Here is a 27,177-nt window from a genome sequence, read left to right on the forward strand (position 1 = left end):
AATACTTACGTGGGCTATTTTTAAAAGCAAGGACTCCGGTATTATTACTTGAGTAAAAAATTGACTGAACAACTTTCACTTGTGTAGGAGTAATTTTTGACCAGGAGTATCTATACATACCCACCTGTTTAATCATTATGTAAATAGTACATATAGCCTACCTTATTTTTTAAAATATACTTAATATGCTATAAAATTTTAAAAAAAAAATTAAATTGAACGTGTTTAAACAAAAGATTTTTGGGAAAGATCCTCTATGATATCGGACACAGACTGGCTCATTAACAGGTTTAATATATCGGCAGTCAATCGATACATCCGCGCGTATCGACCAATCAGTGAGAGGAGGCGGGGCTGCGCTTCCTGGTACAGGGTTTGAATCGCTGCCAGCAGCGTGACAGCGTTTCCGTAACATCTCTCAATCAAACATGTCTGTGCGCTCTGTGTAGCCTTTCCATCGTGACAGTCATGGCTTTATTACGTTCACCTTGTCTGAAGAGTAAACTGTAACCCACTCGCAGGTAAGACGCATTTAAGATCTTATCAACAAACTGAATATCATCAGCCTGTCGAATTCAAATCAATATATATACTGAAAAATGAATGGATTATTTTGAATGTGCATTTTCTTTAAGCAGAATCAAACCATCCTGATGTAGCCTGTCCTGCAGTGTTTGTATCTATGGTCCAGGTGAAGATGAGGGCAGAGGATTTGTGTCTTATTCTAGTGAGGAGGTTGTGACCTGGAACAATGAGATGTAAAATACAATCAAAACTGCATGTAATTATATATCTCAGAGTACAGCCAAACAGGGAGGAGGCCAGCCCAACACACACACACACACACACACACACACACACACACACACACGTACACACACACACACAAACATGCGCAGAGCATCACCCACCCACAAACACAAAGAACAATCCGTCCTCTGATAAATACCAGAGTCTTCATCCAAGTTTCACACTGTCTCTGCATGATTAGTCCAGCTGGAGAGACACAGCTCTGAACGTGGCCTTCATCAGGATTCATGAGATGCTGATTCAGGAGGAGCAAAATTACAGTTAAGTGATTATTTTCTTTACTTTTGTGGGTGTTTAATTTTATCAAAACAATCATTTGAATGCTACGACATCCTGATTTTTCTGGTAAAAGAAACACTGGTAGGCCTACTCAGTAGTTACGATTGGTTGTGCTTTGTATATGTAAATGAATAATGTGAATTTTATACCTATAAGAAGTATTTTATGGTTATTGACCGTAAAGTTACAGACTCTTTCCTTGCAGTCTTCATGTTTTCCTTAAGTGATTAACATGCCACTTTAGAATACAAAATGCGCCAGTGCTGTCAATTCAGTAAAAGCAAAGCTGACATTTATATGCTCTATACGGTGTGTATTTTATATTTGTTTGTGGCACAGATTGTTGCCAGCTATAAAGTTCAAGAGACAATTCCTCAGTTCATTAAGACAAAATAGGATCTTATATGTTATAGGTTGTAGCTCCTGTCTGTAGTTAAGGGGGTTTTACATGCAGCTTTATTCTTATGAAAGGAATTATCGGAATTCAAATTGTTTATGTTATCTGTGCTGCTGCTAATTGGCTGAGCCATTTGCCCTGTTTCTAACCCAGCATGGTTAATGTAATTGTGATTTTATACTCATGTTTAACTGCCACTGACCCAGTTCTTTAGAGCTGGTCTGTGTTTAATGAAACCAGGGGGTTTTATAATAATGTAAGTTGCTAACGCTTTCAGCTGACCTGGATACTACTCTGATGTTTGGAAATAAAGAAAATGATAGTGCGAGGGACTGTGGCTGACTGTACTCACGCTCTCCTCCCTGACACAGATGAGGCAGCAGGTGTGGGAGAGATCTGACGAGGTGTGTGGGCCTGTAGCGTGACACAGAGCTGGAAGATGAGGACCATTCTCGCTGTGTGTGGAGGCGGTGATGGTGGGGAGTCCCGCGGCCTCCGCAGCAGGATGAGGAAGCTGCTGTGGCTGAGGCCGAATCAGTGCGTGGACGTCCACATGGACACGGAGCCCGGTGTGTGGCTGAGGAGCTTCCAGATGTTAGACACTGATGCGCAATATGAGGTGAGTTATGACAAAACTACACAGGCTTTCAAACATCATCCAGAGAGGACTTCCTTCATCTGACATTGTTAACTGACATTCATTTTGTTGCTTTTTACAAATTCTCTCGTTTAAACATCTTAATTAAGTTCAGTGGTCCTGAACTGATTTCTTACATCAGGGTTGTCAGAATATCATCCATGGAAATAACACAAAGAGGTCAGAGCATCAATACACTCATCTCCACTGTAAACACCCAGGTTTTTCCAAGCCTTTGGTCAAACAGGTCTGTAGAGGTCATCATAGAAATATTAACGTTTCTGGGGTTTTCCACTTAGCACTAGGAGATATTGCAGTATAATATGATATGATATGATATGATATGATATAGAACATCCACTGGGAATTTGGTTATTAAAATTTCAAGATTTATATGTTAGTTAATGGATTAAATTACGGATTTGGTTTGACTGCTAGAGTTCAGTGAAAAGATCAAGTCACACCTTTGACTGGTAGTAATCAATCACTGACCTAAACGGCTGTAACAAACAATCATTTTCATTAGTGATTCATCTACAGATTTTTCCTCTTAATTAATGGATCTATAAAATTTCAGGAGATATTGAGAAATGTCCATATTGATGTGGACAAACAATCCAAAACCCCAAAGGATATTGTTGCTTCTGTTGATTGTGAATCAATTAATCAACTAATCATTCCAGCTCTACACCAATATTTGCATTTTCCTTGATAATTGAATTAAAAGATTAATCAGTTGTCAGATAGTGTTGTGTGTTACAAACCGTTCCAACATCAACACCAGTAACATGTGTTGGCATCCTAGAAGTGCTACCCTTTAATCTCCCATCAGCCTCTTTAGTATAGAGGTAATGTTATTTTAAATTGTTGATATGACTCTATTATTTGAATTAACTGTTTCCTGAAGTTTACTATTAGATTTAGTGTCCTCTATCATTTACAAGTCATGAATCTATCACTATGAGCGCTGATTTGGCTGCTGATACACTCACTGTATCTGTATCTGAAACTGTGATGGAACAGTCATATATCCAGTCACTGTTTACACTGGGTTTTTCTCTGGGGACTTCCACCATTGTTCCCATTATGCTGAACATGTTTTCACTTGAGGCGTCGTTCACAGCAGGAGCTATTTTCTCGTCACTGAGAAGGAACTGCAGTGGACAGATCATATCCTTGTGGGTGTACTGTACATTTTCAGCTAAAAGCCGTGCAAAGTTTTGAGGAAGTTACTTCAACCAGCATATTTCGGCATCATCGTGTTTTGGCTCATTGCCTGCCTGCCACCTCATCACCCATTCATGTGTCTAATAAGTACTAATTGTGGGTCTCTCCTGGCACTGATTCTCTGCTCCTTTGTTCGGCCTCTGTAGAAAGGCCGGGTGGCATGGACAAACAGGGGAGAATGATGGTAGATTTTCAGTTCAGAGAGAAGGAGAGAAACTCATTACAGAAACAAAAAGCTCATTCTTCTCTTTTGAGCTACAAAGGCAGTGGACGGCCTGATTAAAGACATCCCATCTTTTCTGCTTGTCAGTTTTACTATAATTTTTTGCTTCTAGTCAATTTAATGTAGGAAATTTTTTCAGTCCCACCAAAAGCTCTTAGTTTACACATTTTTCCAGATACGTGCTTCGTTGAAGCCACAATGTTGACTTCACTTTTTAGGAGCACGGCAGACCTGTTTCATGTGGTATGTCCCCACCACTCCCCAGTCACCATAGGCAGGGACATAAGCTGCAAGCTGTTGAGAAAAACTGTCCTGACTGGATTCTTTTAGATTCAGAGGTATTGGCATGCACTGTTCGTAGCTTCTAGTTGACAAAAATGTCTCCATGAGAATCATGCATTCAATCTCTTCCTGCAAAATTATCTGTGGTGATCTTGAAAAGTTGCAAATAAACATTTCCTGATAGAAAGTGTAGCTTGTTTAAAGCTGTTGGGCCTGTTCTTGATCCAGATAGACAACCTGAGCAAATTGTATTCTTTGAAAGATATCTCTTTAATGTTTGGCCACCAGATGTCACAATATTGTCTCTGCCAAAGTTTAGAAACAACATGTCCACAGTGAATTGAATAGATTACACAGAAATTTCTATAAACCTATTCACATCCATCCACCTATTAGCTATACTTCTTATCCTTTGAGGGGGAGCTGGACCCAATCCCAGCTGACAAGCAAGAGGGGGGTGCACCCTGGACAGGTTGCCAGTCTATGACAAGCTAGACAAACAACCATTCATATTCAAATTCACACATATGGACAATGTAGAGTCACCAGTTAACCAGTTCACCTAGCCTGCATGTCTTTGGACTGTGGGAGGGAGATGGAGTCCCTGGACGAAACCCACGCGGGCAAAGGGAGAACATGCAAACTCCAAGTCGGACAGCAGGTCCAAAACCAGAGCTTTCTTGCAAACCACTGCACAACCGTGCCGCCCACATGGATGTTAATGCACCATGAAAATAATAATAATTCATTATGTAATATGTGTCTTATACCAACACTTATAAGTCATAAGGTAGACAGTCAAGCCTCAGAATAATATCTCTTTTCTCTTTTTTGGATGAAAGGTTTCAAAGTCTTACAAAGGGTTATAATACGTGGGTTCGTGACTGCACATCTTCTGCTTCAAGAAAAGTGAGGCTGTATTCATATTCTGCAGTCATACTGTCGGCCTCTAGCTGAGGCAGGATATGAACCATTATGGGGTTTTGTTGATCCTGACACCAGAGCCCACAGCCTTCATCTCTAACTGGGAATACTGGCTGTCCCAGGTCCACAGTCACGACACTGTTGGATGTCTTATTAATGACAAAACATCATATATATTTACATTTACAATAACTTTTACTACTGCACTGTACTCTTGAAGCTGTACGTTTCTTTAAGTGATATTATTTTTAAATGAAGGACTTCTCTTCTACTGTTTGAGTAGTTTTTGCAATGGTAAAGTGTTTAAAGGGTTTGAATACTTTTCCACCACTGAGCTCATAGGTTGACCCCATGTGTACACTACTACCACCACCTATACTGTAAATAGCTGCTGACAATGATAGAATTGTACTGATAACTGTAATATTAATTAAAGTAATAGGGACAAGCTATTAGGTAGCCCTCTAACTTTTTATTTGATTTTAGTTTTGTTTTTACTTGCAACAATATCAGCAGTAACAATGGCATTTATTTCCAGTCAGAGCCTCATATTTAAAATCTGCATAATATAATATAAAACCATGTATCCTTTTATTGTGATTGGTCCATATGATTAGCCCCGCCCATACTGGACTCATTAGCCCCGCCAAGTGACGTGCTGCTCATTCCCTGTTCCTTCTCCGCTGTCAAACTGGTTCGTCCACTGCCTGTGTTCAACTCCTCTGCCTGGACATAATTCATCTTCACATTTTACCGCCTTCTCAAATATGAGAGTGTCCGAAATAATTCAGACTGAAGTGAGCTGTCGGAGGACGGAGCTGAGTCCTTGACCACCGCGGTGCTGTTACCACAGCAACAGCAGCAAGAGTTTGGGATTTATTCACTCACAAGAGCGAAATAAAAATGGGAAAATGGCATTTATCGATGGTAGGTTTAATGACGTAAAACTTTTTATTTGTTTTTCGGGTTTACACGAGTAGTAAACGTAATTATGTTCTCTCTGGCCACCGGCACAAACACAACGATAACATGGTTTCTATGAGTGGAGGCTGTGTAGATCCACCAGTCTCATTGTGTTTGGCAGCTAGCACACTGGTTTTTGTCTTGAGTTTCTGTCATGTGATATCAGGTGTTTTCAAGCATAGGCTGCTTCTTTTGTTAGATGTGTGCCAGATAACTCAGAGAGTATCAACACATGCTTTTTTACCAGTCCAGTCATAGAGCCTCATTCCAGGGCTGTGAATACTTGTTGAAGATGGACTGACAACCAGGTATTCACACCTAGCTTTTACAGTCTAATTCAACAGCCCGACAATAAATCCTACCTTCACAACAGAACACATCTGTTGCAAGTCTTAATCTAGGCTAAATTTGAATCAGAACACTTTATTGATCCCCAGGGGGAAATTAGTTAAATGATTGATATTATTATTTCTCTGTTTTAATTAGGACTATCAGTTGTCTCCTGAATGAGTTGTAACCTGAATGACTTCTGCAGTCAGCACATTCAGAGTACAGGTGTAACGTATTATTTTTATAAATTTTCTTACATCTTGTACCAACATCCACTAACTTGTCACATGACGTTACAGTAAAAAAAAAAAAAATCTTGTATTAGTGGGGTTTAATTAACTATTATTGTTCATTTCTTTTTTTCTTTTTTTATGGGACCCCAAGGTTATTTATTTTCCCTTTTATTGGTGAAATAGTGTGACAAAAAATGACATATATATGAGAATAATATAAGATATTATATATGAATATAAGATGACATAGTAGACAAATGCTAACATACAGTATAACATATTGGTGGAATAGTGTGACAAGCCAAAAAAAGAAAACGAAAACTGATTGGCAATAGGCAAGCATACAGACAATACTATGAGGCTATTCATGTTTTCTCGGTCCTCGTGTTAAATGATTGCACAAAAATCAACATTTGCCGCCACACTATCAGATATTAGATATTATTCATGTCGTTGTTTGCAAATGTCAGGGTTTTGTCCAGTAAAACACAGCATAAAATTATTTCAATAAATTTCACTCTTTGATAAATAAAATGTTCTTTATCAAATAAAACACTCTGACGCAGAGCTAATTTTCCAATAATTATTGTGATATTATAGTTGTCCATATCCTTGACGCTTGCGTGCCTTCACTTCTCCCCTTCAAGACCAGTTCAGAGCCAACAAAGACCTCCTGATCTCTCCTCACCACCTACCATTGTTTCTCTAAAGTTTGTAACATGTGATGATATTTGAGGGGAAATGTGATGCTGTTGTTATCCTTAAAAACAAAAAACAAAACAAGTGTAAAGACAGAATTGAATTAACAAAAAAACTGTGTCATAGACGTAAACACGTCGGGCAGTGAAGGCCTCTCTGGCAAGTCATCGGTCCAGTCACCAGGTGTCTGTCTGCGTCACAGTTCAAGGTTGGGTCACAGCCAGAATCTCAAGAATGAGATTAATTGACATTGAGTTTGACCCTTTTAATGACATTACTCGGTTTGAAGGCTTATTGCATTTGTCATGAGGTATTTGTTGCAGATATGTGAGATGTGAGATTGTCACAGTCATTCAGTTAAGCAGCCTGCGTTGAAGGAGCTCCATGACTGTTTAGAAAGCTATGAATTTATATAAGGTAGGAAACATACTGAGGATATTTAGTTTAGTTTCATTTCTGCAATGCATGTATTTGCACAAATTGAGATTATATTGAGAAATACAAATGTGCACTTCTTCTAAAAGTTCAGTGAATTATTGTTTTTCCATTTTGTTTTATGTGACACTTCAACTAGCTCTCAAGTGCATTATTTAGTAGCCTGTACTATCAAAGAAATTAGGAAAATAGGCCATATTATGTATTTGGCCTATAACTTGCCAGATCTTGATGACCTTGTATTTCTTCGCAGGACCCAGTGCAGGAGTGGGGGGAGGAGGAGGAGGACGGTGCCGTGTTTGGCATCACACTGCGCAGGGAGCCCGTGATGCCGAGCTCTGACACAGCAGAGCCCCCCACAGCCTTCAGCTTCGTCCAGTACCACACGGTGAAGGTTCGCAGGCTCAAGGCTGCCACCCTGGAGCGTCTGGTCACCCACCTGCTGGACACCGAACACCAGGAGCCTGACTTCACCCGTGTGTTCCTCTCCACCTACAGAGCCTTCACCTCGGCCAGCACCCTCATTGAGCTGCTGTTTCAGAGGTGAGAAACTGTCCACACCGAGGCTCTGCAGAGTCTTGTTGAGCTGAGACCTAAGTTAACAAAAACCATGAGGGCACAGTCAGCTGCTCTGTAAGCCCACATATTAGGTCATTGTTGATGTTTGACTCAGAGGGATCTGCTCCGTTCAACACTAAAGATTTCTCCTGACGGAGACCCTGTGTTCAAAAGACTAGTTTGACATTCTGGGAAAGTTGCTTATTTGCTTTCTTGCTGAGAGTTAGATGAGAAGATTAATACCACTCTCTATAAGTCACATATGAAGCTACCGCCGTTAGCTTAGCTTAGCATAAAGTTTGGAAATGGGGAAATGGGTAGCCCAGCTGTTTAATGTGACAGAATCCACTTACAGCTTGCAGTTTTATGGGAGATTTAATGACCCTTGGGCAGAGCCAGCTGACCGCTTCCAGTCTTTATGCCAAGCCAGGTTAACCAGCTGCTGGCTACAGCTTCATATTTAGTGTATAGACATGAGAGTGGTGTCGATCTTCTCATCTAACTCTTGGAAAGTGCAGCTGACTTGAAAAACGGCCTATATTTTGTGTTTGGAAAAGTCTATTCCAAAGACTAAATCACATGGATTTTTTGATAAAATAATAAAAGGGATAGAAGTTCATGAAACAGCAGTAACAGTAAAATGGTTTTTAGGATTTGACTGAGTTGAACTAACTGACTTTACTAGTTTTACCATATGAAAAGTGACATCAGTTAAGTGTTATTGAACCTTGTGACACCTCTCGTTATCAAAGCACAATATAGATTTGATGGTTCTAGTACTAGTACTCATTGATTTGTTATTCCAGTGTGTGCTACTCTTTAAAAAGTGTGTCACTGTATCCAAATGTAAATAGAGCTTACTGTACATGTAACCAAGTTTTACAGCATGCCTCAAGGACAGGACAGGACAGCAGCGTAACACCATCTCTGTTGACCCAGGGCAAGTTTCTATGACAGGTCTTATAGTCATGAGCTGAACAAAGCACCCAGGAGCTTTGTTTCATTCCTGAGTTGTCATGACGACACCCGCCACACCCAACGGAGGAGCTTCTTCCTGTGACTGAAGCTCAGATTTAAGTTGACAAATGTTCATCTGCAACTCATAAGTGTCACAAATAGACTCCTTGGTCATTAGCTCTTCCCAAGGAGCCACTTATAGAAATTAGTAGACATTTCCCAAGGAGGTTTTTTTTCTCTCTATCAGTTCTTTATCAGTGCTTTAAAGCTCACCTTTGCTTAATGTGCTACATATGGCGCGTGTTTGAAATTGGCCATTAGTACTGTGGGGTAGGTATGTTATTTGTCAAACAGTCGCCCTCATATCTGAGGTGCTGGTGGCAACAGGTTTCCTGTGAGCTTGATGTGAGCTCGGCCTCAGGGTAACCTGGGAAGTGTGTTTTCCCTCCTTTGCCTTACAGGATTTTGTACAGGATGTTATGTTGCTGTCATTACTTTCTAAACCACCTGTACTGTAGCGTGACAGCTCCTGCGTGATTGTGATGTTCATGACGGTGATTGTTATTTTATAAACTCCAGACATGGCATTCTATCATTTGCTCCCTAAATGTGACATGTTACTTTTCATTGTGCACAAACACCTTCATTTTAAATTTCAGGTACTTTAGTCACATATATATTTTTACGATGCCATTATTAATCACTGAGGGTGACATTTGTCTGTTTGCTCTTCAAACACCATAACAAGGCCACAGTGTCTCTTCAGGGATTTAAAGTGTTGCAGGACACTTCCACAGGAAGTGAACAGTCACACAGGCTCAGCCCAGTGAGCTTGGTTGTTTACAGGATGTTTTCTGTCACCAGGTCACGGCACTGTCCCACCACTGATATGTAGTTCTCAGGTGATAGATAACTGTGTTTTCCTTTTCAACAGAGAGGACTTAAACGCCAACCTGGACAACACGGTCTGCCCTCGCAGGTAGGTGTCGTCACTCTTCTGTTTACAAAGATTATTTTGGTTTTGCCAAATTGAGTTTAATGTAGTAAAATCAAAGCTTAACATTGGTTCATACTCCAGCAGCCTTATATTACTGTCCTACTAACTAACCTCACCCCCCTCCCCTCAGCACCTTACCCCCTGTGATTCGGCTGTGGCTGGAGGAATACAGTGAAGACTTCCATGAGCCCCCTCCGCACCAGGCCCTCAGACTGCTGTGTGTGCACCTGCGACATCGTCTGTGCTTCAGACGTTTGGCTCAGACTGCTGAGACCCTACTCAAGAGGGTCCAGGAACGAGGTACAAAGAAATGAGAGATGCGGTCACATATTGTTTTGTTAATGACCTGCCACCACAATCCATGTACTGCAGCCACAGTGCTCTCACGGCGGTTTCTGTGCATGTGTACTCTAGATACATGATGTATTAAGTACATGATCTGATTGGAGTTTCAGCCACTTTGCTGCATAGATTTTCATATTAAAGGAAACATGGTTTGCAGACGATCCATCTGTTACACCACTTCTATTATAAATGAACCATCCTTTTATTCAAAGTAGATTCACTGCTCGATATTGTGAAGGACTCTGTTCAACAGCTCTACAATTTTCATTCAGTGCAAAAAGATGCAGCGTTAGAAGGAGAGAATGAATAGCGAGATAGCAAGAAGAAAAGTAACATTATTTAGCATGAAAAGCGGCTGTGACTCTTTTGAGACTAATACTCATGCTATTCACTTAAACAGACTCCTGTAGATAACATGAAATACCTCATTAATTCCTCCTTTTGTTTAAAAAACAAAAAAACAAAAAACAAATCATGGTGATAAAAAAGGACATTTTGACTCCACTTTCTTTCTCCTACATGCTGTGGTGCTTTGTTGCACGTTCGCCCGTGTTCTCTTCTAAACGGCCTGTTTCGTTGTCATTTATGACTGTGTGTGTTCGACAGATTGCAGCCACTCACTGCACAGGGGTGAATCACTGCAGCAGGAGCCCAGAGATCAGGTGGACGGAGGAGAGACGTCCGTTAAGGAGGAAGACAGATACAGCTTCATGGACTGCCCTGTGAGAGAAATAGCGGAGCAGCTGACCAGACTGGACGCCGTAGGTTTCAGTAACAAATATCTCAAAGCTCACTTCCATGTCACCACGGGTCGCTCACTCTTTGTCCTTGTCTCTCCCTCAGGACCTGTTTGTCAGAGTGGTGCCCTTTCACTGCCTGGGCTGCGTCTGGTCACAGCGTGACAAGAAAGAAAACCGAAACTTGGCGCCCACCGTCCGCGCCACCATCTCCCAGTTCAACGCCGTCACCAACCGTGTCATCACTTCGCTCCTCTGCCCGTCCTCACCCAGCCCTTCCACTTCCTCTCCCATCTCATCACCCGTCTCCTCCTCTACCTTCCTGTACCCCTCCACTGCCCCAAGCTCACCTCGCTCCTCGCACACCAACCCCTCCCACAGAGCACGCATCATTGAGAGGTGGATCGCCATTGCACAGGTCAGGGGAGAAAATAATTTGAAGTTACTGACATAAATGAATGTAACTTTTGTGGAAAAAAAAAGCATAACAACTGTGCATGTGTCTCTGCAGGAGTGCAGACAGCTGAAGAATTTCTCTTCTTTAAGGGCCATCCTTTCAGCGCTGCAGTCCAACGCCGTGTATCGCCTCAAGAAGACCTGGGCTGCTGTCAGCAGGTCAGCAAATGATTTTAAGACAGAACTTATAAAACAGACTTCTGTCAAATGAACCAGTGAGTTACTTTTTAGGGCACAAAGTGATAAAAATGGAAGTGAAAATTGACTGAGAAAGAATAAAGATATTAAATCAATTGATTACAGTAAATTGTTAAATGTTTTTGAGCATGCCGGATATCGACTCTACAGAAAGAAAAATCATCTTAACAGATTGAATATGTTTTGGTTTCAGGGAAAGCATGGCCACCTTTGACAACCTGTGTGAGACTTTCCCTGATGAGAACTGTGTGCTAACCACCAGAGAGATCCTTGTGGAGGTAAACTGGTGTGTGGGGAAATGTGGACTAATGACCATGCCTAATTAATGGGGGAAAGAACTGTACAGCTATTATTTCAACAAGTGGGCTAGTTGTTTCCCGAGGAATGGGTGGAGGGGTGTTTTCATGATTGAGTGGACTATTGAATGCACTGCAGTAAGAAAATAACAGGTTACTTCCTACTGTGCAGCACGGAAGTTTTGTTTGACTTGTTGATGCCTGTTTTTCCTTCATACAAGGCTCCTGGGATTCTGCATTGTTAAAACTGCACATACAATTAGTTGATTGACAGAAAATTAATTGTCAGCTATTCTGTCAATGAGTCATTTTAGTTGTGTGGCCTCTAATAGTTAATTAGTTTTCCTCTTTATGGCCTAATCTCATGTTTTCTTTTGTCTTTTTTTTAACAATTTAAATCTAAAGATTGGATGTAAGTGTCCAGTCCCCTTGTCACTGTGTGTCCTTTATTCCCATGTGCAAAACAATTGATATGAATGTGTATTCAATGATATCGCTGTTATCAGCAGCACAGTTTCTATGAAACAATGAAAAAGCCGTTCTTAGTGGCCAAGACAAATAAAACCACAAATAAAAGTGGCACCGGTGCTAATCAAGACGTATTTATTTCACTGACTGCATGCTGTCTAATAGTCTCTTAGCGCGTGCGCACACACACACACACACACACACACACACACACACACACACACACACACACACACACACAGTGTACACCTGAGGGGATAAATAACACAATAGGGTGTAACTATGTGGATAGGATTGTTTGGAAGCCATAGGTTTCAAACAGTCTCCCACACCCTGCAGCAGGTGCTCAACCCTGAAAAGAACAAACTGTAAACTCACACCCAGCTCTCACATTAACATTCAGTTCATTTGTTCTATCACAATGACGTGACTATCGTCTGCTTTCTGCAGGATGGGAGTCACCCAGACAGCAGTGCCACCCCGGGCCCTAAATCTCCGCAGCTCTGCTCAGTGTCCAGACAGATGGTAAGAAAATAGTCATACAGTTTGGAAATAACCTTGTTGTTCCTGGGTTCTCGGTTTGACCGCCAGAATAAAGTGAACTTGTCAGCGATGTGAGCCAGTGAGAAAATGAAAGGCAGAGGTATATTTCTATCTGCCTGGATCATCAGTTCTCCTTCCCTAAATGTCAGATGTTTTCAAGCTAAAATAGACTCCAGATTTCCAGTTCCCTCTTCTTCTTTTTCAGTCTGTTCATCTAATGGAAAAGTTTGCACAGTTACAACTCGCGTGACTGTTGGTGTTCTCCCTTACATAGGAGAGGATATAAAAGCTGACGTGTGTGCAGTGTTTCCCACAGTTCAGCGGTTTACTTAGTCTAGGTGGTGCTGTGTGTAAATGTTTTATAGCCCCCATAATCACTATGTTTAAATAGTGATGGTCTTGTGCTTTCACTTGTGTGTGGCTCAGTTTCTTCTTGTATTTTCATTGAGTTATCTTAATATCCTGTCTGCGCAACTGTATTAAATTGATATATTGAATTAAAATATTTAAGAGAAAAATGAATAAGTTGATTCTCTCTTTTGACATTCAAGCAGTCATACTGACCAAAATGTAAACGAACGGCTTGGTTTTTGACCTCAGAGCTTAAGCAGAGGTGTTGTGCCGTACCTGGGCACTTACCTGACTGTCCTCACCATGCTGGATACAGCACTGACTGACACTGTGGAGGTGAGTACACATCACACCCACAAACCCAACTGTTGTTTTGTTTTCATTTGTTCTATGGTACTTTAATAGATTTATGATGCCATATTGTCTTTCCTTTTACACAGGGAGGACTCATCAACTTTGAGAAGCGCAGACGGGTAGGTGTCGCCCCCTAGTGGTGTCTTATATGAATGACTACCAACATCCTCAGTTTATATTTGACACTCTGTCATTCTTGTCTGTTCCAGTAGTTTACCTGTGCCTTGTTCTATTATTATTTTTTTTTTTTAGGAGTTTGAGATTCTTTCCCAGATTCGACAGCTCCAGGTTTCCTGTTCCCACTACAGCCTTTCAGTGAACCCTCACATCACTGCCTGGCTGCAGGCACACACACTGCTCACAGACCAGGAGAGGTGAGACACACACTGACACCCCTGCAATTCAGTATCGAGACAATTAAAGCTGCTGGCATCACATCATAGTCTCTGCTTTTCTGTCCTCTGAAGCTATGAGCTGTCCCGTGAGCTGGAGCCTCCGGTCGACCCCTGTCCCAGCTCTCCCAACTCATGGAGCAGTCGCCTACTTACTAAGAAGCTCGCATCGTAAGTCTGAGGGGGGAGGGCTGAGGGACGGAGAGGTCCTGTCAGAACTCAATGTCTTTGGATTTATTCAAAAAGTTAAAGGTCCCATATTTTATGCTTTTCCTGTGTATTATTTAAGTGTTGATCTATAAGAAATTATATTTGTGGTTTTAAGTACTAAAAACCTGGTATGGCTGAGAGCGGTGACTGCTTTGTTGTGTCACAGAAGTCCTGATGCTGGTTTTAAGGTTCAGTTTCTGAATACAGGCTGTGTGCATTTCTCTGTGGACTGAGGCTTTGATACTTTCACAGTATTAATATAGAACCTAAACCTGCTTTATAATCAAATAAGACATGGAAACCTCACTGTATACAATTTGGGACCTTTAATGTAGTTGTGCATAATGATAGAATGATAGACACGCAGTAATAGATAATTGTGTGATACATACAGTGTTTGAAATGTCCTGTTAATTAACAATTAAATAAAACTTAACATATGTTTTTAATAATAAATGGTTGAAGTCATGAACATAAAAAAGACTCCTCTAATGCTGGAATCAGACACTAGAGGACTCAGTATTTGTTTACTGGTGTGTGATCCAGTGATGCTTTACAAACAAAAAAAAGTTTTTGAAAAAACAATTTCAGCCAACCTCCAGCTTAAATTGTGTGTGCAGGTTGCGAACAGCCAGTGACAGCTCCCTGAGGAAGACCCACGCTGATCAGATCAGTGTGTCGTCTTCGGGCTCCAGCAGTTCAGACATGGAGGACCTCTCCGTCCCTCAGCCCTCCCCCCTCAGACTCAAACTCAAGGTATGAGCACCAGCTGTTTGTTGTCAGCAGGGACATAGCTGGTTTAAAAAGAGGGGGGAAACTGGCAGGAACCAAAATATTGATATTTTCTCTCGTGTCTTCTCCTCAGTCTCTCTCGGGCTCTCTTCACAACGTAGCAGAGGACTTCTCCTCCTCCTCCTCTGCCAGTCTGTCCAGCTCCTCCTGCAGCTCGTCTCATCCAGACCTCAGCTCCTCCTCTCTGGCGCTGAGCCCTGAGTCGTCGTCCTCCAGCTGCTCTCCTCAGGCCTCACTGCCCGTCTACAACAAACAGGTCGCTGACTCATGTATCATCAGGGTCAGTGTGGAGTCTGTCAGCAACGGAAATGTCTACAAGAGCATACTGGTGAGGACGGTGGTTTTGTAATTGTGTTTTGCTGACCCAGCCTGTTGTTGTCTGATTTTAGTTTAACACTTTCTAAAAAAAGGAAAGCAGAAGTGTGAGGAGCTGGTGTTGTTAAATGGCCAGCCATTCAAGAATATTTAAATCAAGGTTACTTTTGAACAACAGGATCAATCTTAACAGTTTTTCAGTGGTAAATACTGTAAAGTGATAAGTTGTTATCAGCCCAGGATAAATTAATGAATCCTTCAGCTTGTAGCAGTGAAGCAACATCATCAGTTAGGCTGCAAATGACAGTTATTTCCACTGTCAAAGGTTTAGAGAAATTGACTTGTTATTCTGTTATCCAATAAATGTCTTCAAATTGTAAGATAATGACTGATGTTCACGGCAAGTGACCAGACTCGAAATTAATAATCCCAATAAACAAAGATCGATAAATGACTGGAACAATTAGGCAATTATGGAATTACTGTATTTACTTTATATTATTATGATGTCTCTTTTTAGTTACAGCTAAGGGCATCATCACTGATGTCACTCTTAAAGGCAGGAATAGCTACAAATAAATACTTACTTGTAATTTGTAAATTTACAGGCTTTCAAATTTGTCATTTCCTATTACTAATAAATATTACGGATGCAGATGTGATGTATTGACTCTCACTGTGATGTTTTCTCTCCAGCTGACCAGTCAGGACCACACACCTCAGGTGATTCAGAGAGCTATTGAAAAGCACAACATGGAGGATGTCAGCTGCCACGACTTCAGCCTCTGCCAGAAGCTCAACAATGGAAAAGGTGAACGTCTCCTCATGCCTCTGTCAGTCCAGTCTTCTCTGAGTAACGGTCTAACCTGCTCAGAGCAGGATTATTCCATTGAGCAGGATTTTCCTATTACGTTTTTTTTCTATATTATGTTTCTCTGTACAATACAAGATACAAAAAGCAGGTCATCTAATGACAAGCAGTATTAGAGGCTGGTCCTGTCCTGTACAAAGCAGCATCAGACTCACTTTAAACTTAAAAACTTTCTGTAACTTTGAGCCTAACAGGCAGGAGTCATTCCTCTGTTTTCTTTTGCACTGAAAAGAAAAGTCAACCATTAACATTTCTATGTAAACTGTATAAACTGGCTAAATGAATGCCAATGTTTGATTTTAAAAGCAGTAAAAGTTTAATGCATTAACAGTAAATGGCAGGAAATCCACTGTAGAGGAAGCAGAGATCTGTTCCTTCACTGACACTGCCTGTAATAAACCACGATCCAATTCAGCCACGAAATGGTAATGTTCTTTAGAACGAGTATAAGTTCTCAGCTGGAAAACAACTCTTTCTCTTCACTGCCTTCAATTATGTTATCATTCGCTCTAAATAGATTTAAAATGGAGACATTTCTGAAAATTGCTCTCCATGTAATTCTCAGAAATGTAGCAAATGAAATAAAAGTGGGCCAAGGGAAAATAAATGTTCTCTTTCTGCCTCAGAGCTCCTGATCCCCGACAAAGCCAATGTATTTTATGCCATGTGCACCACCGCCAACTACGACTTTGTCCTGCGGCAGCACTGGAGGAGCCCTGGGAAACACCTAGGCTCTTCCTCCAGCCCTGGAGCTCAACCCAAGAGCCGCCACGCCAAGTGATGAGCCTCTGTCCCGACTGGAGGTTAGCAGTCCAACTACACAACAGAGGAGCCGCTCATCTGCAACAACAACCAGACAACAAAACCTGTGGCTGCTTTGTATCCACTCATCACCACGAGGGTGTCGCTGTGCAGCAGATATGAGCCGCTCCGCCACAGAGACCTGAGAGCTTTGACTGAAAAATAACCTGAAGGGGTTCTCAGCAAGAAGTTGTCTTCACTGGGAGCAACACTGAAATGTGTGACACCTCAAAATATTGTAGTAGTGTTGGAATAAAATTGACGAAAATGTCCAAGTATAGAGAGGAGAGACGCCAAGAGGAACCATTTTGTATTCTCCAGCTGTTCTCTGACCATGTTTGGATTAATGAACCACATGTAGCCAGGACCTGTCTTCCTTAGATAAACACACTTGGATTACATTTTGGATCATATTGAGTCATGAATCCCAATCCACCCAGGGAGAAACACATCAGCTTTTACTGCAGCCAACTATAAGCATCAGGGGCAGCTGGTCTGACACAACGGTCCTGTGTCATAACTCTTCAGGGGAACATGATAAATGTGGACCGACACACTGGGACTTTTCCATCAGCTTGTTTGGCTGAATGAGTAACAGGAGTTCCCCAACGACACAGAACACGATGAAGAAACGCCAGACAGAATGACTAAATATGGGATGGAAGATGATGAGTATCTAAATGATCTGGATCAAAACGCGTTTGAAAGACTGCTTGGACCGAGGCCTGCTACCTCTGACATGGAGATTTTATTTGTACAGAGAGTTAGTAATAAGTATTCAGATGTTCAGTCGTCTTCTAGATGAGAATTTAAATGAGAATTTTATCAACTTAAATTATTTAATACATTTCAGTATTCACTTTTTAGAGCAAAAGTGGCATGATAAAAATGTTTGTGTTTTGTTTGTTTTTATGTTTCACTTCATTTCAGATCCTCTCTTCAGCCTTCAGCGCTTCACTGTTCTCAGACATGCATGTCCTTAACTTGCTTTGTATCTCTGAAGCTCAACTCTAGATTGCATTAGTTACATTAGAGACTTTGTATGTGAGCATAATATGCACACGTTATAAAAGTTCATATTCAGTTGTCTTGCCTGGCCTGTGGCGTTTCTGTCATTGGGTTCAAAGAGGAGCCGAAATGTTGACATGGCGGTGTGAAGGATGTGATCCAGACGAGGCTGCTGGTCACTTTAATGGAGAGCAACTTAACTCAGAATGACAGAACAAGAACAGGCCTTCTGCCATGAATGGGATATAGCTCCACCTGCCTACGTGCAATGCTGCGAATAAGATTTACCTGAAGAAAGGCTCTTGTATGTGAAAACGAAGCGTCTCAGTAAGTGAATTTATGTGACATTTGATCATCTCAGTGATGCGAAATCCTCCACAAAACCTGCAGGCAGCTTTCTGCAAGTACTAATATTGAGTATTGGTGGTATAGTCAAAAAATATAATGAAGTCACTGCTCTCCAGTCACTGAAAGATGTGCACACAGTGGTTCACATCCCTGTTTTAAATTGCTGATTTTGTGAAGAGTTTTGCGTCACTGAGTTCAGCTTGAAAACTGCTGAGGTTGGTTAACAGTGAGGTTAAAGGTTGGTAATGAGGTCTGGCAGCTGCAATATATGAAGAAGGAGTCTACAGTCAGTCTGTCTGTCGACTACTATCAGTTGACTTTCCTGTCAATTATCTCCTTAATGTTAAAATGTAAGTGAAGTTGTCGACATTATGCACGTGATAATTTAAGGCGACGTATCTTTGTTTTCATTTTATTTCAACAGATTCTTTATTTTAAAATTTAATCTAAGCACTTGCTGTTTATAATTAATATTATATGTCCACTAATAAAGCCAATTTACAATTTATCATTGTGCCACAATTTGTAATTTGTATTTGTGTTCTATTGCTTAGAGATTTATGAATTTCTTGAGTCCAGAAGAAAAGGAAAGGCTGTTGTTGGGGCTGCTGGTATCAACACAAGGTCAACTGTTGTGGTTAATATCAAATTTAAGCTTCAATTTATAATCAAATTTAACTCAAATGAACTCAAGCTTTGTGTACCAGCAATGGTGTGACGGCTGTTACAACTGAAACTGTCTGGGTAAATGTAATGGTTGTGGTTTGACCACTAGGTGGAGCCAGACACAGATACTTTGAATGTTTTGTCATGTGCTTTTCATCCTGCTCCCACTCAAAAAACAAATAACTGGTCTTTCCAGCAGTGACCTATATTTTGGCTAACGTGAAGCAAGTTGGAGCAATTGAAGAAATAAGATTGAGATGAGAGAAAAAAAAAACACAGATACAATCTTCCTGATTGAAGTCCAGCAGAAACGCAGCTAAAATAGAACAAGGAGACGAGATTGGGGTCAGCAGCGTTGCTCTCCAGCCTCTGCACCCTGATGAAGCCTCGAACAATGCAGGAGGTCAGAGTTCACAGTGACAGATGTGTGTGGGAAATTGAGACCTGTCTTTCCAGTTCTGTTGCAGGTTTTCTGAGCTCAATTTTCTATATTTTGAACAAACTTTTCTCTACTTTAACACCTTCACTGTCAAGAAGGGTGTGGTAAGGTTTCTAACAGCTAGTGTATAAGTGTATAGCTGGTGCAGAGGCAACAAATGATCTACTCTCTTTTATTTCCTCTTCTCTGTTTAAACCATCCTTTTGACTCCTTTCCTCGGCTCTCCCTTTTATCTGCCCTAAGATTACTACTACTTATCTACCCTGTGTTTACCTGTATGAACCTTTTATGTGGTATTTCATTATGGCTTGTATTCAATAGTATATCTACAACCTTATCTTTCATATGTGTCATCGCCTGCGCAGGATGTCAAGGCAACACTTTCACTCCCATGCTGCCCTCACCCTCATCTGACTACCCATATTACATTAAGGCATCTGTGTCTGTGTGCTGGAGAGAAAGAAAAAAGAAATAACCAAACTGTGACTCCCCCCCCCCCCGGGGGCAGAGCAGTCTCTTTTTCTGTGCTTGTGGTTGTGGTTCCTTGTTGTCGTCCTCTGCTCTATGGCCTCGTGCCTAATTGAGTCTTAATGACTTCCAGTGTGCTCTGGGCCAGATCAGGCCTCTTTCCTGACATGAACTTACTCTGCACAAACTGTTCAATCAACCAACAGGCTGACTAACATTTGGGGAACTGGTATCATGTGAGAGCTTAATATAAATTGGTCCCAGTTCATCCCAGGTTGACTCACAGAAGATGCTCTTGTGTTTTGTGGAGTGTTTGTGCTTTTTAATGGCAGAAATGAAGCCTAAAGCAAAAATATAAGTCATTAGGAGTTTGACTCAGACTGTGATGCAACAAATAGATACACACACCCATCATCGTGTCCATCTATCAATGCTGCATAATCTAGGAGGTTTTCATCTGCATCAATAGTTATTTTGGAGAAATGGCCTAAATCATGTCTGGTAAGATGAGGACTTTGTGCAGAGATGAACTGTGCCAAAATTCAAGCCAAACTCATGACTTACAGCTATAGATTCATGTTGTTCCAGTATCACAGATTGATGCAGTGCCAACAAACCTTTGAGTTGGTTTTCCACAGCAAAACGGCACTAAAAGGCCAATATGTTGAGATGTGCTTTTGCTTTGATCCTTCACATGACTTATGAGTTTTATTAATGGCCTAATGGTGGCGCTATCTGTGCCAAAAACTAAGCCAATTTTCCTTTTTTTTATTAATTTTTGTTCAGTAGATTTTTGCTCACGAGCTGAAAAACCTGACTTGCCACTGTGTATGAGTACTGGGATACGCAGGGGCAAGGGAGTGTCAAGGTGAGGGTTTCACATCCTCAAAAATAATGATTTCTTTTAATTCAATCTATTTTTTATTGTTTGGTTGTATGAACACAGATCATAAAGAATATCCACACTCTTGTCCCATGTAGCAATCTGTAGAAAAGTGCAGATTTGGTTTGTTTTGTATTTAATTTTCATTTTTTCTTTAGGCCTCCATCAGAATAAATTAAATCAAATTTCACAACACCTCAGTGGAGAGACATTTATGCACCCCGAGTTTCACATTCAACAGTGTCACACAGTGACACACTTATACATTTAGTCTAAATCCCTCCATACGGTCAGCTATGTCCAAAGTCATGCCTCGCTAATTCCACCTTGTTGTGTCAGTACTGTACATGACTGCCATGTCTCCTGTTCACTCGACTGAGAATAATAACCAACGACTAATCACAGATTAGTGTGTGGGTGCGTGTTTTATTGCATGTGAGACCAAGGCCGCTGTGTGAGCGTGTCTACAGTAAAATGTAAATATGCGATGTGAATGAGCATTAGTTCAGTGTGTGTGCATGTTGTGTGTGTGTCCAGTCAAGCACAGAAATACAGCGCAGTAGGTCAGTGCGAGAAGATATGCTCATGTGCTCCCCAATATATTTCTGATGCTTCTTTTGTTGTGTTTTCCTGTGTGTGTGTGTGTGTGTGTGTGTGTGTGTGTGTGTGTGTCCTGGGATGGTTTTACAGTAGCAGGTTTGTGGTGTAACAGTAGACAGATGGGAGAAATGGCTGAGACTAATCTAAAGGGGTTAATCCACTTAATAACAACCACGAAGAACTGCATGTTACCTCACCCACCACACCTCCAACATGCTGTTTGTCCGTCAGGCTGATGGAGTTTCCATAATGTTGGCTTATGTGGGAAACGCCGACAGTGCATTATTCCTGATGAAATAGCACAGTATCAGCTGTGTGCACTGTATCTGCAGGAAAGCATCAACTTGCGATAGACATGTAGGTTCAAGGATAGGTTCCAATTTTTTAAAGTCTATCTTAATATAATGTTCACATGCTCATTTATAAGAATTATTAGTCGTTGTAATTGTTGTTCCTGTCCATACTGGCTGTGGGGAGATCACTTCCTAGCATGACGCCATTCTTACATGAGGCTTATTCAGCACTCTGAGATAACCAAATCAAGTTGGTGTCTTCCAAATTTACAGGCTTTTTAGTACTAAATTTGGTCTTTGTGTTCCCCTGTAGAGTTTCCTTGTTGGGCGGACCAGCAGAGTGCAGTTATAGTAACACAAAAAGGGAATTTAGTACTAAAAGACCATGATTTTGGAAGATACCCTCTTGATTTGGTAAACCTGGACCACAGAAGTTGCATATTAGCTTAGCTAGAACAAGAACTTTAACACATTTTGGGATTCTCATGGTCAAGGTCACATCCAGGCTGTTAAGGGAATGTTCCCACACTTATAATGACACTTGACTTACTGCTCATAATGCTTTATTAGTAATTAACAAGTTTATTGGAAACAACATATAAACCCATAATGCCTTCCTGTAAAGTGTCACTGGAGTTCCTCATAAATGCAGGTAGCCCACCTCCACTCTGTGTTTAATTAACTTTATTGATCTCCGGCGATGCTCCAGTTAACAATGTGGCAGCTTGGATTTAAAACTGTGCACTTGAGCTCATGCGCTCAAGGGCCATTAGTCTTCCTCTGATGTCACTAAAATATTTGCACTGTACACATACAGCTCACAAATATGAACGTTTTTATGTGGAAGCCAGGGAGAGGCATTCATGACACCTGAGTCATAGCTCTCCAACAGCTATGTGGGAAACTTGTGTGTCTGGACTCAATTAGTAGGTATTGGTGATTGCATCATGTAACTTGAAGCAAGCTTGTCTTTGGTTAGTAATGTGAAACTTACTGTAAAGCTCAGCTGAATATAAAACATACAAAAACTTAAGCACACATACTGTTTTTATGAAGTAAACTGACTTCTCTGCTGATTTCTGTTAATTATGTGGTGCATTGATTGTTAAAACAAGAGAAGAGTAGATAGTTTTTAAAGGCATAGTTTGAGATGTTGGGATCTCATTGATATACAGTAAATATGTAGTTGAAACCAGTAGCCAGTTAGCCTAGCATAAAGACTGTAAACAAGGGACAGCTAGCCTGGCTCTGTCCACACTGTTTCTTGGCTGAGTGCAGTGACCAACTGGAGTCTTGTTGTCATGTGGAGGTTGCCAGGCAACCAGATTTGTGCAAAGCTAAACTAACCAGCTGCTGGCTTTAGCTTTGTGGTTACTGTACAGACATGAGAGTGGTGTTTATTTCATTTTAAATGGTTAAAATTTAACGTTTCAGTTGTTTAAAAAGAGTGTTAATAGGCTACTTAAAGGTGCTATTGGCTATGTTGCTAAGTTTTCTCTGCAGCCAAACATGGTTTCTTGCAGGGAGCTAGTGTTGGTGATGGCCGCTTGCCAAGAGCTTCAGTCACTGTTGCGTTTACAAGACAAGAGGTTTAAATTGGCCCCCTGAGCGGCACTACTTCTCATGTTGAACTGAGGGCGGACTGGATGCTAGCTACAGTGACTCATTATCAGAAATTGCTAGCTGGCTAGCATGCTAACTTCCGTAGAAGAAAAGAAGTGATAGAAATTGAAGCAAAATAGGAGTTAACATTTGTGTGGCTTTCCATCACTGGAGACAGCTCTTGATGAGTAAAGAAATTAAATTTAATGCTGAAGTTGCCTTGTTTATTCTTGACGGATAACAAAAAAAGCTAGTTATGCTAATGCTTGCTATGTAGCAATAGCAAAAACTTATATAGCCCCTTTAACTTCATAAAAACACTGATAGGGAATGTGTTAACGTGTACTAATCATGAATTTGTCTGGTCTGATTCTGACCAAAAGTGGACTGAGGTAATTTTGCAATATCTTCCTCATATGGGATCATGTATAGATACCATGTTTACAAAACAAAACGCTGTCCCAAGCACATTTTGCACTAAGCAGCTGTGAAGGAACAATTTGAAGACAAGTTAAGGTCCAGCAGGCCGACAAATTCAACATGTAGGTGATGGATTGCTGAAGTCAGTAGCCAAAAGGATATCACTGTCTGTACCCTCCATTTGGACACGCACACATGAACACACACCAACAGGCTACTTCCTGTAGCACAAGGGCACAAGATATGGTAATGGGACCCAAGGGTGGTTTAGCATTGCGTAACATGGAGCTGATTCATCTCTCACATACACACACACGCACACACAGTTATTCCTTGTGGCCTACTTTCAATTCACAAGTGCCCAACTTTCTTGTGGCCTAATTCTATGTTGTGATGTAAATGCATCAGCATTGTCTGTGTGTGTGTGTGTATGTGTGTGTGTGTCTGTGTGTGTGTGTGTGTGTGTGTGTGTGTGTGTGTGTGTGTGTGTGTGTGTGTGTGTGTGTGTGTGTATTGTAGTGTTCCGCTGAATTTGGCGGTCCTCAAATCTCAGTTGTACACACACATGTAACACACACACATACATTCTCTGACCTATTTTACCGTGTTGTGTAGGGCAGAGGCAGCAGGGATTGAACGGATCATGACAGGCAACATAACTCATTCCTGAACCACAACCAACCAAGCATGTCCAGCAGAAGATGTCGTTCCCCCCCTTGCTCTGCTCTCTCTCTCTCTCTCAGGCTTCCTGCCATCAGAGGAATGTTTGGCTTGATTCGGTTTTATTTGAGATTGTGAAATTGTCATGAGGGCAAGTTAGCACACCTCTTGATATACAGAATCCCATATCTATAAATACCTAACCTAAACATGTACTGCAAACATCTCGATACTGAACTTGCAGTCTGCAAATTGGATAGGAATCAGGAAAGAATCACAACATATTCAGATCATTACAATCATCATCACATGATCCTGAAGTTTATGAATAGTTGTATTAAATCTCACTGTGGGACGTTGAGGCTCTTGATTAGTGCCAGGTCCAGTCATGCTGCAAAGCATTTAATAATTGATTAATTGCATTCCTGAGTGATTTATTCTTTAATTACAGAACTTCTCAGTGTCCCCTCTGTGTACAATATTAGGATAAAATCAGATTATTTTCATCATGATTAGCATTATTTTGATTGCCTTTTTCAATTTTCCCAGCACGACTTCTGTCCTGACATATTAATTCTTAATGAAATCCTTTTTTGACGAGTGTTCACAATAAAGTTTATTATCATTTGATATGAGATATCAGTTGAAAGAATGGTTAAAAATCTCCTTTCCTTTCTTTTTTTTAAAACGTTTTTCCCACATCAGAAGACGCAAAACATCATTATTCAAAGTTTATGGGGACTGGATTGTGTGTTAGATTAATTTTCTAAATTTAAAGCTGGGTCAGTTTAGGTTGATTGCACAATGAGTTTCTGCTGCATCAAGCCTCTGATGATTTCCTCCTCTCAGCTTGTGCATTTCAGCTTTTTCAGCAGAGATGTCTGCAGTGAGTGCAGTGGTATCTGACATCTGCATGGCATGACATAAACTGCACATTGTCTGTATGAGGAGGACCAGCTAAAATGACTCAAACCTGAAATTCAGAGGTGTGAACATACACATATATCTACCAACACAGAGTTTAACACACACTCCTCAGCTCCATCCTCCTTACCCCATCCCTGGCTCTCCCTGTGCTGCTGACCTACATACTGCAGCATCCCAGTTACATAACAAGCCCGGGCTGTTGATCACCGCAGGCAGCACTGGGCCAACACCCCCCTTCTCTCTATCGCACACACGCACTCTCTTTCTTATGACCTACCAGCCTTCATTAACTTCTTCATGTTGTAGGAAGTCACCATCCTGAGGCATACCTCTGCAATTGTGCACACACCTGAGAGACAGGTGCCTTTAAAAGGTGTGTGTGGGCAAATAGTGACAAAAATCCAAATGAGGTCAAACTGTCGGTTAACTAAAATCATCAGAAAAAGCTTCAGTATTTGACAAGAGGTCATTAAATCTACACAGAAACCCATGAGAATATAAAGAATGATAAAAACAATAATGATTTATAGTATTATAGAAATGTCATAGAGCTTTACAATACATAATTCAACAAGCTCTGAGGAATTAATCAGTGTGTGTGTGTTTTTTATAAATGTCAGCTTGATGCAACAGCAGACTGATATGTGTGTGTGCACCACTGACCTGCTCCCTCATGCAGCAACAAGCGAGAGCTTCTTTCTGAGTAGTTTGCTCAAGTTTACACTGTAGAGGCATGTGACGTAACCCTCCCTCCCTCCCTCCTTCCTCCTTCCACCGCTTTCCTCTCTTTTTCTCTCTCTCCCTTCCACTCTGTATAACCCCCTCCTCTCCTCACCCCTTCCCCTCCCTCTCCCTCTTATCCATCCTCTCCTATCCCTCCTCACTGACCTACTTTTACTCTCCTGGCCCGTTTTCACAAGCCTCCGCACAATACAAAGCAGCTTTTACAGCTCAAACATGGGTTGGGAAAAAAAAAGGAAAAGGGAATGAGTGAGAGAGAGAGAAAACAAGAGATACTGAGAGGAGGGAGGGAGGGAGGGGGAAAAGGTATATGAGAGAAAATGAGGAAGGGATAGTGCACTTACAAAGCACTGCGGTTTTCTCAGGAATGTCACCTTGTTATAGCTGGCTGGTGGGTGGCATATAGCGCAGAAGTGAAAACACATTAGAGTAGCACATTGCTGACAAGAAGCAGCAGGTCTATGTGTGGTCAGCTGTTTACACACACCTACATCCTTCCTCTATCTATTGCAGGAGATGCAAGAATAAACCTCTGTATGCCAAAAGTGCTGGGGATGCATTTAATTTGCATCACAAAATTGCACTTCATGAAGAACTCTGGTAATAAACTCTGAGGATGAAAACATGCACAAGTGGTTTGATTGCCTCGCCCTCAGTTGTTGACATTTCCAGTCCAGAGCTGCTGCTCCTGAGATTTTCACGAAAAACCTGGGTGTTTCCTTGAAATTGCAACACCTCTGTATCTGAGGCTCTCCTCGCTCTAATGGCTGTTATATAACCCTTGTCAGTGGCACGCTCTGCCAATGCCAACTTTCTGTTCCCATCAGCTATTGTTACATTAACGGCAGGGTCAGATGCAGGCTGCCACACTTACCAGTCTGACGCAGTTTTTCTCCCAAGACAGTTGTGTAACTTGTTTTTCCTTGTTGCACTCATTCTGTGATTTTTCTCTTCACATTTCTCCAACTAAGACAGATTGGGTCATGATGTTGAGCAATTCCGGACTAAGGCAGAAACTGAGAGAAAAATATGTGGAACTACT

At 41.2% G+C, this 27,177-nt stretch overlaps 1 protein-coding gene across 2 annotated transcripts; it reads left to right on the forward strand.

The window, feature by feature from the left end:
- Window positions 1-464: 464 nt before the first annotated feature.
- Window positions 465-19,124, forward strand: rgl3a (ral guanine nucleotide dissociation stimulator-like 3a). 2 transcript variants are annotated; one of them, XM_023422191.2, is made up of 19 exons: window positions 465-521; window positions 992-1,070; window positions 1,858-2,105; window positions 7,693-7,982; window positions 9,889-9,933; window positions 10,082-10,251; window positions 10,903-11,057; window positions 11,140-11,451; window positions 11,545-11,648; window positions 11,881-11,965; window positions 12,902-12,976; window positions 13,595-13,681; window positions 13,786-13,818; window positions 13,952-14,073; window positions 14,167-14,262; window positions 14,922-15,057; window positions 15,167-15,421; window positions 16,105-16,219; window positions 16,906-19,124. In XM_023422191.2, the coding sequence occupies exons 3-19, from the start codon at window positions 1,926-1,928 to the stop codon at window positions 17,058-17,060; spliced, it is 2,415 nt and encodes an 804-aa protein (XP_023277959.1). In that variant the 5' UTR covers window positions 465-521; window positions 992-1,070; window positions 1,858-1,925; the 3' UTR covers window positions 17,061-19,124. The 2 variants fall into 2 exon arrangements, with proteins under 2 accessions (XP_023277959.1, XP_023277961.1); XM_023422193.2 differs by lacking the exons at window positions 465-521; window positions 992-1,070; window positions 1,858-2,105 and adding an exon at window positions 5,471-5,706.
- The last annotated feature ends 8,053 nt before the right edge of the window (window positions 19,125-27,177 follow it).

The sequence above is a fragment of the Seriola lalandi genome, unplaced genomic scaffold (assembly GCF_002814215.2).
Source record: "Seriola lalandi dorsalis isolate HSWRI2012SDOR001 ecotype SW California unplaced genomic scaffold, Sedor1 jcf7180002054678, whole genome shotgun sequence".
In the NCBI taxonomy this organism is placed as follows: domain Eukaryota; kingdom Metazoa; phylum Chordata; class Actinopteri; order Carangiformes; family Carangidae; genus Seriola; species Seriola lalandi.